Source organism: Urocampus carinirostris, chromosome 3 (genome assembly GCF_059441175.1).
Source record: "Urocampus carinirostris isolate Australia breed hairy pipefish chromosome 3, RoL_Ucar_1.0, whole genome shotgun sequence".
Lineage (NCBI taxonomy): Eukaryota > Metazoa > Chordata > Actinopteri > Syngnathiformes > Syngnathidae > Urocampus > Urocampus carinirostris.
In genome coordinates this window covers 46,586,046-46,598,486 of record NC_142351.1, presented here as the reverse complement: position 1 = coordinate 46,598,486, position 12,441 = coordinate 46,586,046, and the positions used below count along the sequence as shown (strand labels likewise).

The window sequence follows — 12,441 nt, the reverse complement described above, 5'->3', positions numbered from 1 at the left end:
ATGCTGTGGCGCAAGAAAGACTTATCACTAATTATTGGAAACGATTTCTGTTATTGCTCCCAAAGGTGGCCCAACTCACTATTGGGTTAAAGGTCAATAGATTTTGCACATAGCGCCTACCTGAGGTTTTATTTTTTGTTTTTATTTGTGCCTTAATAAAAATAATCAATTTTATTTTCTTGGGTTGTCTCTGTGTGATATTAAAATTGGTTTGATGACATGAAACCTTTCTGAGCGATAACTATGCAAATCAAACACAAATCAGGAAGGGAGCACAATTATTTTTCACGGCTTAACCAGTCTGTATTTGGAGCATTGGCTTTTTTTTTTTTTTTTTTTTTTTTTTTTAGAAGAAGAAGAAGAAAGTGATTAAGGGGTCTCTGTATTAATAAAATCGGCTTTTTATTGGATTCGCAATTGGTTTCCTAATGCATTGCATTCCACAGATATGGTTGTTTATCCCCGTGGTGTTTGTCCTGGGCTGCGTCTTCATGATTGTGGTGTCTTTTTGGGCGGCCCCTATCGAGTGCCTGATAGGCTGCGGCATCATTCTCACGGGCATCCCGGCCTACCTGCTGGGCTACAAGTGGAAGAAGCCGCGTGTGGTCAAGAAGATGCTCGGTGAGCTGCTTTTGTTTTGAAATCGGATGAAAATAAGCCAGGTGGATGCCCGGATTTGTGCGACACTTTAGTCTATTTTGCTTGCAAGCACATGTGGCCCCTGTTGCCCTGAGTGGGTTTATGTGAAGTCTTAAAGCTAATCCCGAATTCTCAATGTGAGGAAATAGTACACGGTTTTCGCAAAAAACTTGATTGACCGCATAGTTCTACAATAACAACTACAAACACTGTTGCTGTTAGATGTACTAATACAAGTTTCAGAGAATTTCAAAACTCCTACTCGTAATTCATAGACCACTACCTTTACCACAAGTATGACTGATTTCAAAAAATAGTATGCTACAAATATTGCTACCATCATTCCCAGTAGTATAAGTACTTCTACAATAATTACTAGTATTAATACAACAACTACATTTGCCATAACTCAAAAATGTAAAACAGTCCCCTTGAATCTAGAAATACCAGTCCTGCTAAAAGTACTAAATAGTACTAATGTAAGCATGGATAAGTACCGGTACAAATAATGGGAATTAGTAGATGATGGTACAAGATGTTTTAAGGTCTTGTTCTCGTGATGGTAGGCGACACCAATAGGCTGCCTTCTTGTGGCCATTTAACAACCAGATACCTTAAAGACAATAAATGGTAAATTTACATTAAAAAATGCAGTATTAAGAAAAATATATAGGAACATAAAGGCATTTTTGCAGTCCTTTGCAGAGGGAAATAAGTTTTATGAATTAATGTTATTTGTAGGTTATGTCAGTAACAATGAAAACTCAAAATTTAGATACTGGTCTGTTTTGGGTATCAGTCTGACATAAATGTCTGATCTTATCAAACATCCTTAAAGTAAAGTAAAGTACTACCTTCACTACCACTACTAAAGGTACTTACCCAAGTATTGCTCCAAATGCTACTAGTACTTCTAATAGTAGTGCGACTTGAACAAGGAAAACCTCAAGAGTCACTTGTACGACATCTTCCCGTGTTGTTATAAGTACGCCTACTGCTAGAACTACAAGTATCGCATGATCAGATTTTGTTATACCTCATCTAATGATCACGATTGTGTTGTCTGCAGAACTCTTCACCATTTTTTGCCAAAAGGTACTTCTGGCTGTCCCCGAAGAGAAGCAGAAGGAACCCAGCCAGCGGTCAACCGACTCATAATTCGCCATCTCGTTTACGTTACCATTTGCAGTTTTTGTGGTACTTGCTGATTTTCTTTTTGTGGTGGAGCTTTGCAATCTTGGTCAAGGAGAGTTTACATGAACGTATGCACTTGAGTGAAATACGTGCGTGTGCTTAAAATGTGCATTACGAATTGTATTTATTGTGGACTACAAAATAAGCTGCGCACAGATAAGGCACACAATAGTTGCCTCAAATGCCTGGTAACGTTTCACTCAGACTTAATAGGATTCACCTCAAAAAGAAAGGTCGATTCATTCTTTTTGCCCCGAAAACTCTTATGAAACCAAAGCCGATTACACGGTGGTCAGCATTTTAGCGACAAAAAGCATACACGTTTTTTAATGGCTTCCTACAACTTGTATTGTGGGAGCATGTTTACATAATTTCTGTCAGGGTTCGTACAAGTGCTTGAAATCCTTGAAAATACAAGTCTAGTCATGTTTATTTGCAACGCGTTTTATCAGGAGTCTCAAAGGGTTGCACAGACCACGGATTATTGCAAATTATAGACTATTGTTTTCAAGGAATTGAAAAGTGCTTGAACTTTGGGTGAAGTGCTTGTAAATGTTTCAAATTGTTTCTCAACAAGTCTGCTCAAAAGGAACGCCGATGCTTCTATCTGCTGGCTTCACTTTGCATCTCTTCTTCCCCCGTGATTAATGGCAGCTGGCATTATATTTTATGCCATTCTTATGAAGCATTATCGCCCCCTATGGGTCGCGCCTTTGAAGACCGGTGTATGCTACACATAGACCGAGCACTCTGAAATGAGTAAGGATAATGTATCAATTACGGACATTCATTATTGGGCCATGCAAAAAAAAATGTACCGTTTCTCAGTGGTAAATTGTAATGGGAAGAACTTCCTGCAACTGAAAATGCAAGCTGCATATTACTGTCTTTTTTTTACCGTAGACATATATGGGGAGCGATTTTTTTCCCTCAAAACAATATATTTGCGATTTACTCAAAATCGAAAAATCATATGTACTAGAGAAATGCACACACGAGATTAAAAATCACATATGTAAATCGCAGATATATGTTTGGCTCTGCAAAATACAATATTGACACAGGATTTATTCTTTCCTTTGGTACTGGAGAAATTGGAAAATTGGCTTTGAAAGTCCTTAAAAATGCTTGAATTTGGCCATGAAAAGGGTGTACAAACCCCGTTCTTTAGAAAACCTGAAAAACACTCAAAAAGAGAAAAAAACATATTCTACAGGAATCCTAGCGTGACTAGACCAAAAACAACTAATACAAATATTAATTAGCCAAGCTACTGTACTAATATAATATGTTCTAAGGATACTTCTTCATATTTTTAGTTTTGTATCCATGAAGCACAAGCTATACAGTGAAATGATGTGTGTGTGCGTTAGCTGATGTTGAACTGCTTTCTGTGCAGCCGGTGTTTTTGGGTAACTGCCTCAAAACAGTGGTTGTCAACTGGTGGGTCGTGACCCAAAAGTGGGTTTTGGACAACAGAGATTGAGTCAAAGAAGAAAATGATTTTGAAACATGAAAAGATTGTACAGGAGTCTGTCATTGAAGCACTGTTTGAAGGTACAGTAAATGATTTGAACATGTTATATATCCCAGCTTTTTTACCAATGTATTGATCTCAATTATGTTCACAATCTAATTATAACTTTTATTTAGATGCACGATGAGGTAATATTTTAGGTATGAACTTCTTTCAGTATGTGACCATTTTAAAGCAGTTTTAATGGGTCGCTTGTATTCAGGTATTTACTGTACTTAAGGGCATTTTTATGGTCTTTTTTTTTAAATAAAAAGGTCAATATATTCCACTAGCTCAGCTTTAAACAGCAAAATCCTTTCTTTCGATACATTTGAGAAGTAGAATTTCTCTTGAGTTGGATTGCAGCTTGTCATTAAGGTGGAAGGGTGGGTCTTCATGTCAGACCAGTTGGGAACCACTGCTTCAAAGGACAGAAATAATAACAATTTACAATTCATGTGAAATTGTGAAGTTTAAAAGCTTGTTTGGCAAAATGGTAAAAGACTTCGTTTTGGTTTGATTGTTAAAAAAAACAAAAAACATTTGTCAATCAAGAGTCAATCAGTAGATCAGTTTGCCAATTCTATGTCGCGGAATATTTGTGTAGAAGGCATCACAAAGGCTTGCGTCAGTGTGTTGTGATTCTGTAGCCGTCATAATTAAAAGTGATTTTATGTGCTACAATTCAGAATGTTGAAAGGTTGGAGCTTTGATGAGTATACACCTGCAAGCACATTTTGAAAATCATTTAAGTAAATAGTGTACATTAGTGTAGTATGGATCCGCCATTTTCATGATATCTAACATTTTCTTTCCAATTAATTGATAAAATACTGACTTTATTCCAGTAGTTCTATTCCTTTGTTTATTCACAGCGTCCGCACCCTCACATGACTCAAAGGGCGCACCGCACCAAAGTGCGAGGCACACAAGTTAAAGAGAACTGGAATCTTGGTTGTGAAAAATGGTAATCTAAAACGATCTAAATAACTTTATAAATCCTGACATGTGTGCGCGTGCGTGTTTGTTTGACTTTTAAGCTCTGAAACCGCAGTACCAGTTTTCATGGAAATTTACTCAGTTTGTTAGGCCTTTGCGAGTGTCTCTAGCTATGTTTCATGTCAGGGGCGCCCTAATAAATACCAACAAAATTGATAATCATCTGCTTTCATGTCATCTGCTTTTGCGAGATCTCTTACACCCTCCTTGCGGCCAAATTAAGTACTGCATCTCCGACCCCTGACCACTCTGAGCAGCTCAATCCAATCAGAAATAAGTACAGCAACATCGGCTAATATGATGTGTTCAGAGGATTTTTTAAGAATGTATTTCTTAAATCTATGCTCATTACAGTTTTAGTCCTGTGTTTTTGAATGGAACTACTGAAATAGATGAGGATATCATTTTTAAAGCAACAAATCATTGACTCCCTTCCAGCAACTCTCTAAAAAAACTTCAATCAGACGTTACTAAAAGCACCTCTTTCTAATTTCTATCAGACGGTTGTGACCATGGAAGGTTTGTGTGAAAATAAAGCTATTTTTGTTCAATGTCTGTCTTTTGTCAAAAGAGGAATTCACATTGATGGCCTCCAATTTAGGCCAGTTTGGAACCAAAAAGTGGTTGATGATCTGTCGTTTTGCACCGGTTGGGTAACAAAAGGTGCAAAATGCTTGTCTCGTCTTATTACTTGCAGATATGTGCGTTAGCAGTGGTGGCAGGAACTCATATCCGCTCAAGGAGGAAATGAAAAGGACCTAATGGTGGCTGATAGAAAAAAAGGAGCACTGTTGGCTCACACAATATTAGAAGATAAGACACAGAAAAGACAATATGTCTAAATGTATTCAAAGCAAAGGGGTTGGTTTAATATAGCTGGCAAAATATAATTTTTACGGTTGTCATTAGACATAGCAGTCAACATTTAAAGAAAATCCGCGATAGAAAATAAAGTGGAACTGTATAAGCATAAATTCAGCATTTTCATAATCTGTGCTTGAGACATTGCCACTGTAAATGTCCACGCTTTTATAGCATTGCAGGCAGAATGAGGGTTGTATGTTACATCGTCAACGAATGGGCAACAACAGTTGGTGATCAGGAGATTTTGTAATTTCTGATCTGCTTTTGATAAGTTGCAGAGTAACGCGCTATGTTGTAACGACAGTGGAGTTACAAAAAAGCATTAATAATGCATTAAAGCACTCGATACCGAGAAAATAAATTGCCTTCCAAGAATGTGTTCCTCAGTAATGTAATGCAAAATAAAAAAGCAAGGAAAACAAGCTTTGAAATGTGTTACATTAATCACAAAGCGGGTTTTGAATATTGTTAATTTTATCTTTGGGAATTTGCAGCAAACAAGTATAATTAAATGAACACAATTTCTCATACCTGTCAACCTCCACGGCTCCATACCCTTACAAACTCATATTTTCCCTTACAAAATGATCTTACACCATATTTTTTTTTCAAACGTGTTTATGTAGTTTAACATGTTATATTGTACATGTGTTTCGTTATATTATATATATATATTGTTAATTAACATTTTGTTGTGAGATACTGAGTTGCTCGACATGAATGAGGTTTATTATAAAAAAAGTTCAAAAATTAAGTAGCTTGGACGTTCACTGTAGAAGGAAAAAATACATGCAAATATAATTAAGTAGAATAATACATTTTCTTATTCAAATTATCAATTGATTTTCTGGATTAAATTATTGTTGGTAATATACTGATTAAAGGGATAACCACAAACCTGTCTTTTTTCATTTTCTCATTCTATACTTCCTTTTTTTCTTAACTTCTTTATCCAACATAATCATTCGAGATATAATGCATCAAAACAAGTGAGCCGTTTTAGAGCCGGCTCTCTTTAATGAGTTGAGCTGAAAAAGCCGGTTCTCTAAAAAGAGACGGACTTCCTTTCACTACACAACTCGGAAGTCGTTTGCCGTTTTGTGATAGTCAATTTGCGTTTTTCTGTACAGATTTTCTTGTAAGTCGTACACGTCTTAAAATGCATAATAGTCAAGTCAAGTCAAGTCATTTTTATTTGTATAGCCCGTAATCACAATAAGTCTCTAAGGGCTTCACAGATTAGTACACTATGTTACACAGACTATTTTTCAGCCGACAAGAAGAGTAGGTTATTATTCATATGCAATAATAAATAATAATAAACGTACAGGTTGACAGGTATGATATCTGACCACAAAACAAGGGCATTTTAGTTTAAAATTCCGATATGCACTAGTAGGTGTTGCCACAGAATTCTTTAGGCCCGGTGTAAATGCCTTGCAGTACGTCTTTTTGCCGACAGATGGCAACATGGTATCAAAAACGAAGCCTTCGTTTATTAAAATATGAAATTTAATGAAATGAAATGTTTGAAATGAAATAAAATGTTTATTGAAGGTATTGTTGGATACATTTATCAAAACATGACACAAAAAGAAAAACTAATGCTGAGAGTGAGCATGGCCAAATATGGTCACCTTACGCCCCCTCCCCTAAGGAAATTTGACAGATCTGTTTCTGCCAACCTTTGCTTAAAGGTTTGCACCGTATTTGCACTAATAACCCGGTCAGGCAGAAAATTCCAAATGTTTGGTATCCTGAAAGAAATAAAGTTTCCGTGCAAGTTGCTGGTAGGTCTAGACACCCGTAACTTATATCTGTGACCACGTAAACCATTAACACGACAGAACTCAAAAAATTGATCAAAAGGCACATCGATCATTCCATGCAGTACTTTGAACACAAAAATTAAATCAATTCGAATTCTACGGAGCTCCAAAAAGTCCAAGTTCAGTCTTTGTAGTCTTTCCGGATATGACAAGCTGTGCATCCCAGGTATCCGCTTCGTATACCGTCGTTGAACTCCTTCTAGTAGGTTAATGTCCTTGAGTAAGTAAGGGTTCCACACAACGCTGTTATATTCTAACCCGGGTCTAACATAAACGCAAAACATTCGAACTAAGAATGCTGGGTTCTTGTTGTAAATGTTTCTGTAAATGTTTGATGCTATGTTATTGGCTTTGTTGGTAATTTTGGCGATATGCGTGATAAACTTTAAGTTTGAAGTAAGAGTGACACCCAGATCCTTATGTTCAGTAACAACATGCAAATCATGATCATTAATGTTATACAGCGGAACAGAACCATGTAAAAACGACTGTGCTAAGCATTTATGAGATGACAATTGCAGTTGCCACTTTTCGGACCAAAGAAAAACTGATTTATGTCATTTTGGAGAGAATCAATTGTTCCTGTCACCTGGGTTTTTGGTAAGAAAGCCGACAGTTTAGCATCATCGGCAAAAATTGAGATGTCACTTCTTTGAATGGCCTCAGGTAGGTCGTTCACCAAAAACAGAAATAATAATGGTCCTAGTACTGAGCCCTGCGGTACCCCACTACAAACTTCCGACCACGCTGAAAGAACATCATCAATTTTTACGCATTGTTTACGATTTGACAAATATGCTGTTATCCATTCAAGCAGTTTTCCCCTAATACCATAGCATTTCAGTTTTTTTAAAAGCTTGTTATGAGACACTTTATCAAAAGCCTTGCAAAAGTCTAAGTAAACAACATGACCAGCCATATTGTGAACAAAAAACATACTGGTAATATTATTCAAATGAGCTATTAAGTTAGTCATGGTAGAAACTAGAAGTAAGGCCAATTATTTCCTTCTATTTATTGCCAAATTTTGTATCTATATAAAAACGTCGACAAATTTTATTATTGGGGTCAAATCTTTAAATGTGATAAGCAATCCCAATGTACAATGTATACATAATATAGTAATGATGGCCTTAGAATGTCCCTAATTTACATTAATTAAAAAAATCATGTACTGGAGTGTATTAGTATTATAGCTAAACATACTAAGGAAGATTTATATATGAAGAGTTATTCTATTAAATGTCGTAAGAATCGCGAGTGATATTATTATTAAGTTTGAAATGCCATTTATGTAATTGGAAGATAATTTCTTCTAAAATTGATCAAGTTCACGTATTTTTGCACGATAATGTCTATACTACAACACCAAATTGTCAAGAGGATTTAGTCTAAAATAAGAAAAAAAATGCACCAAAATTATGCACCGCCCAGCCTCTTCCATCTTCAAAACCTCACAACTACATCCTCACACTTAGCAATGTATTCTCTCGGCTTCTGTGACTTGAAAGAGGCTATATAAATACAGACCATTTACCATTTCATCCATCCATTATCTGCACCGCTTACCCTCAGTAGGGTCGCGGGGGTGCAGCGATCGGGGCAGTGGGCAGGGGACGCCCTTGAACTGGTTGCCAGTCATTAGCAGGACACGCAGAGACAGACAACTCACTCGCTCATTCACACCTAGGGACAATTCGAACCAGCCAACTAACCTGAAATGCATGTTAAGTTTGTTTTTAAATTTCCCTTTGCGGGGTAATGCTCTGTTTTCTTGCTTTTATTATGATGTCTTCAAAAAATGAAATACTGGTAGGCAATTAAAGGCTTTAGCCCACTCCTATTGCATTGAACTATTGCATTGTACAGCTGTTTCGTGCAAATAGTTTATTTTGTATTTAATTAAATGACCGATGTTGTTTTTTTGTTCTGTGCTTCTACAAAAAGGCACAGGCAAACAAATAAACAAACAATAAGCAAACATACTTAAGGATCTTTTACTTGTGTGAAGTTACTACATATTTTCATTATTATTGCAATTTTTTAATTTCTAATTTTCTAGGTAATCCTGCTGCGTTTATTGTTCCCATGATTTTTTTGTATTGTTGTTTTATTGCCTCGTGTTAATTTTGTTGATAATATTGCGATATTCAATTAGAAGCAAAACATATATTTATCAATTAATTGCGCTTTTTGATCACTAGCTGACAGTAATAATACAAGACATTCGTGCTTCTCTTGAGCTTTATACCCATTTCATTAATTTATTCTTCTTTATTAAAGCAGATTTTAGATGAAAACATCATTTGCATACATTTTTTTTCCAGTTTAGACCTATACTGTACTGTATGTGAAAACAAGGTTTCATTTGACTTTTTTAAATTTAGATCAACAGCAGGGGGCACTGCGTGTTCATCAACAGAGAGGAAAAGTGAGAAACCATTTTCATTCGATTTTTAATCCATTTGTGAAATTTAAAAGTAAAAGGCAGTGCACTTATGTGTGCGTTTCATGTGTTCGTTTTCTTCTCAGGTGTCCCCGTGGAAGGCTTATGCTCTGCTGCAATTACTCTAATTTAAAACAAAAACGACCAGTGGGCAGATAAATGTGGCTTGATGTATGACATAGATTATGTATGGTGGGGTAACAAAATAGCCTGCCAAAAAAGGCTAACATTGAAAGACATTTTATCTTGAGCTTGCTAACAATCCATGGGCGAAAGGCTCAAATTCAGATCATGGGATAATATGTTACTTTTTGCGATAACAACTAACATGTTATGTTTTTTGTGTGACACTACTGTTGTGACTCAATTAGCATTATACCGCTACTCAGTAGAGGCAGATAAAAAAAGTACAGTGCCCTGTGTTTGCTGAATACTCCTGCATCACTCACATTGTCACATACATTTTCTAAAGGTTGGCCATGTTTGTATTTACCAACAAAGCACAACCATGAAGTTATAGCGGCGCCATCTCTAACACATAGTACGAGGTCGCTGAATTTCCCCTAATGGAGATATTCTCCCTACCTCGTATCAAAGCCAAATTTACAACTGTTATATAAAATACTGAAATTAAAGTGTCAGCTTATATGTACATATTTGGTTGTTTGTATCTAGGAGCAAATGTTAGGCAGTGCGTGGAGAGGGGGCGTGGCTAATATAGTGTGAGGAAATTATAGTTTGATTATAGTTTGAATGTAACTTTGTATGATTTCATCCTCAAAAGTACTTTAACAAAGCCAAATATTATATACAGGTGTAGTCTTTTGTTACAATTGTATCAGCTTAGGTAGTTAATTTTTCCCTTCAGACATGTAGATGACGCCTCATGGTTTTTAATCAAAAGAAGTCCTTCAGACATGGCGCCTGGCTGTCTCACCTCCCTAAAATGTGCCTCTTCATGCTTCCTTGGAAATACACTTTATCATTGGTTACCGTAAATATTTAGCTCCTTTCTCTTCAAGAGGACTAATCTTTACCTTCCGGTCAGTTGGGCAGCTGGCTGGATTTTGTTTCTCATTTATTATGAGTGCGACACCTAGCGACCAGCATTATATCGTTTTATGTAATCATGTGATCTTGCTTCAGCCAATCAGACATGTTGTTTTACGCCTGAGTTTTGAATGAATGGAAAGGTAGTTATCAGATGAGTGTGATTCCTCTCTGAGCCTATCTTGGAAGCAGATCTAAGGGAAATCTCGGGTGGGATGCGCCTCCGATGAAAGGACCACCCAACTCAATCTCCGACTCAAGAGTGTTGCCCTTTCTTTACCTGAAAGAGTTTCTTAATTTTTAATACAATCTCAACTTTTAACCTTCTCATATAGGAACAACAAACCAACAGGAAATCAATGTGGCAAACACGAGCACATAAAATCTTCAGTATAAGTGTGCAGAATTTGTTTTAATTATTAATTTTTATTAACTTTGCAAAACACCATGCCAAGAGAAAAGAAGAAAACGTCTTGGACAGTACCCATAAATGGTTAAGGAAATCTTGGAAGCCTGGAGACAAAATGGATATAGAGTGTCTTGGCCAATTAGTCGTTTGCAAGCTTTCAAGATTGCACTGACCAAGAAATATAAAGGGTTCATTGCCCCCATAGGTTTGTGTGCGTGTTTTCTTCAATTTCCTTTATTTAGGGGGTCAGCTTCTATGCAAGTATGTACGGTAATTTGAAACATGTTACTTTTAGAAATGTGTGACACTTTTTGGTGACAGTAATTTGAGGGGTAACAGAATTACTTTTTAAACAAAGTAACTAGTAAATGTGACAACGTACTGTTTTTCAGTAACACGCACCGATTGTGACTTTCACAAGGTTTTGGGTGAGGCTCATCTTACGTCAAATATTTTTTCTCAAACTAGTATTTAAATAAATCCACGTTTGTATGAAAGTTCATATATTTTTTCTTTTTGTTCAAATCAATATTCTTTTGCTGGATGTTTTTTTACACCACTAGGAGGCGCTAAATATTAAATCAACGAATGAATCCCTTTTTTGTGCCAATGACTAAATCCACCGAATACAATAAGAAAATACCGACATTTCCATACATGCCAAACTTTTGACGTTAAAAAGCGGTAGATATTATCGTTCACTCTATTTTTGCATGCGAAACACAATCTGTTTCCAGAATATTAAAAACATGTGCTGGTTTAAAACATGGAGTGGTATTTTTTGGACAGGTTGGATTAGTTTATTCATGCACCAAGACTTAAGTCCCATTTCAAGATAAAACAGCTCTAGACTAAAATACTAGCCTTGAGTAAAAAAAAATTGTTGTCAAGTCAAGTCGTATAGTGGATTTTTAACGTTTACAATGAATTCCAAATATTTTTCTTTAGTCTGAATTTCAACCAACATCATCCTTTTTAATTTATATGAGAAAATAGAAATAAGAAAAATAATGAGTATAAAAACGACTTCCGGTGGCGCAATGAGGTAGACGGCAGCAAGGAAAGTAGCTCTGACAAAAATCACTAAAGAGTAATGTAATACTTACTTGGAGAAAGACAGAAAAGGTATAAATTGTGACTCATATTAAAGACAAATTATTCAACAAAACATGGTCAAGAAGGGGAAACTTGTCGAGGAAAAGGGCGCTAAGGAGAAAAAGATCGAGGGAGCAGAAGGAATGGCGTCGATCGACGAGGGACGTGACTCGGCCATCCTCCACGAAATCCGTAAATTACGGCAAGAACACACTGAAGCAGCAAAGGAGAGCAAGAATGCGATGACAAGACTGGAAAAGAGCATCGAAGAACTTCTGGAGCGCACTGTGTTGCTGGAGCGGAGGGTGGAAAGCATGGAGGAGCTACATGCTAACACGGAAGAGCGAACGTCAAAACTAGAGCAATTAACGGTCTCCTTGCTCCAACAAACCACCAAACT

General features: G+C 36.5%; 1 protein-coding gene across 1 annotated transcript in view; it reads left to right on the top strand.

Annotated features, from left to right (window-relative positions):
- Positions 1 to 4,899, top strand: part of LOC148369854 (large neutral amino acids transporter small subunit 1-like) — a 32,656-nt gene extending 27,757 nt beyond the window's left edge. Inside the window, exons 10-11 of the mRNA XM_088332085.1 lie at positions 447 to 621; positions 1,709 to 4,899. Coding sequence (XP_088188211.1) covers positions 447 to 621; positions 1,709 to 1,797 — 264 coding nt within the window. The 3' untranslated portion in view covers positions 1,798 to 4,899. The remainder of the gene's footprint in view (positions 1 to 446; positions 622 to 1,708) is intronic.
- Positions 4,900 to 12,441: the final 7,542 nt, after the last annotated feature.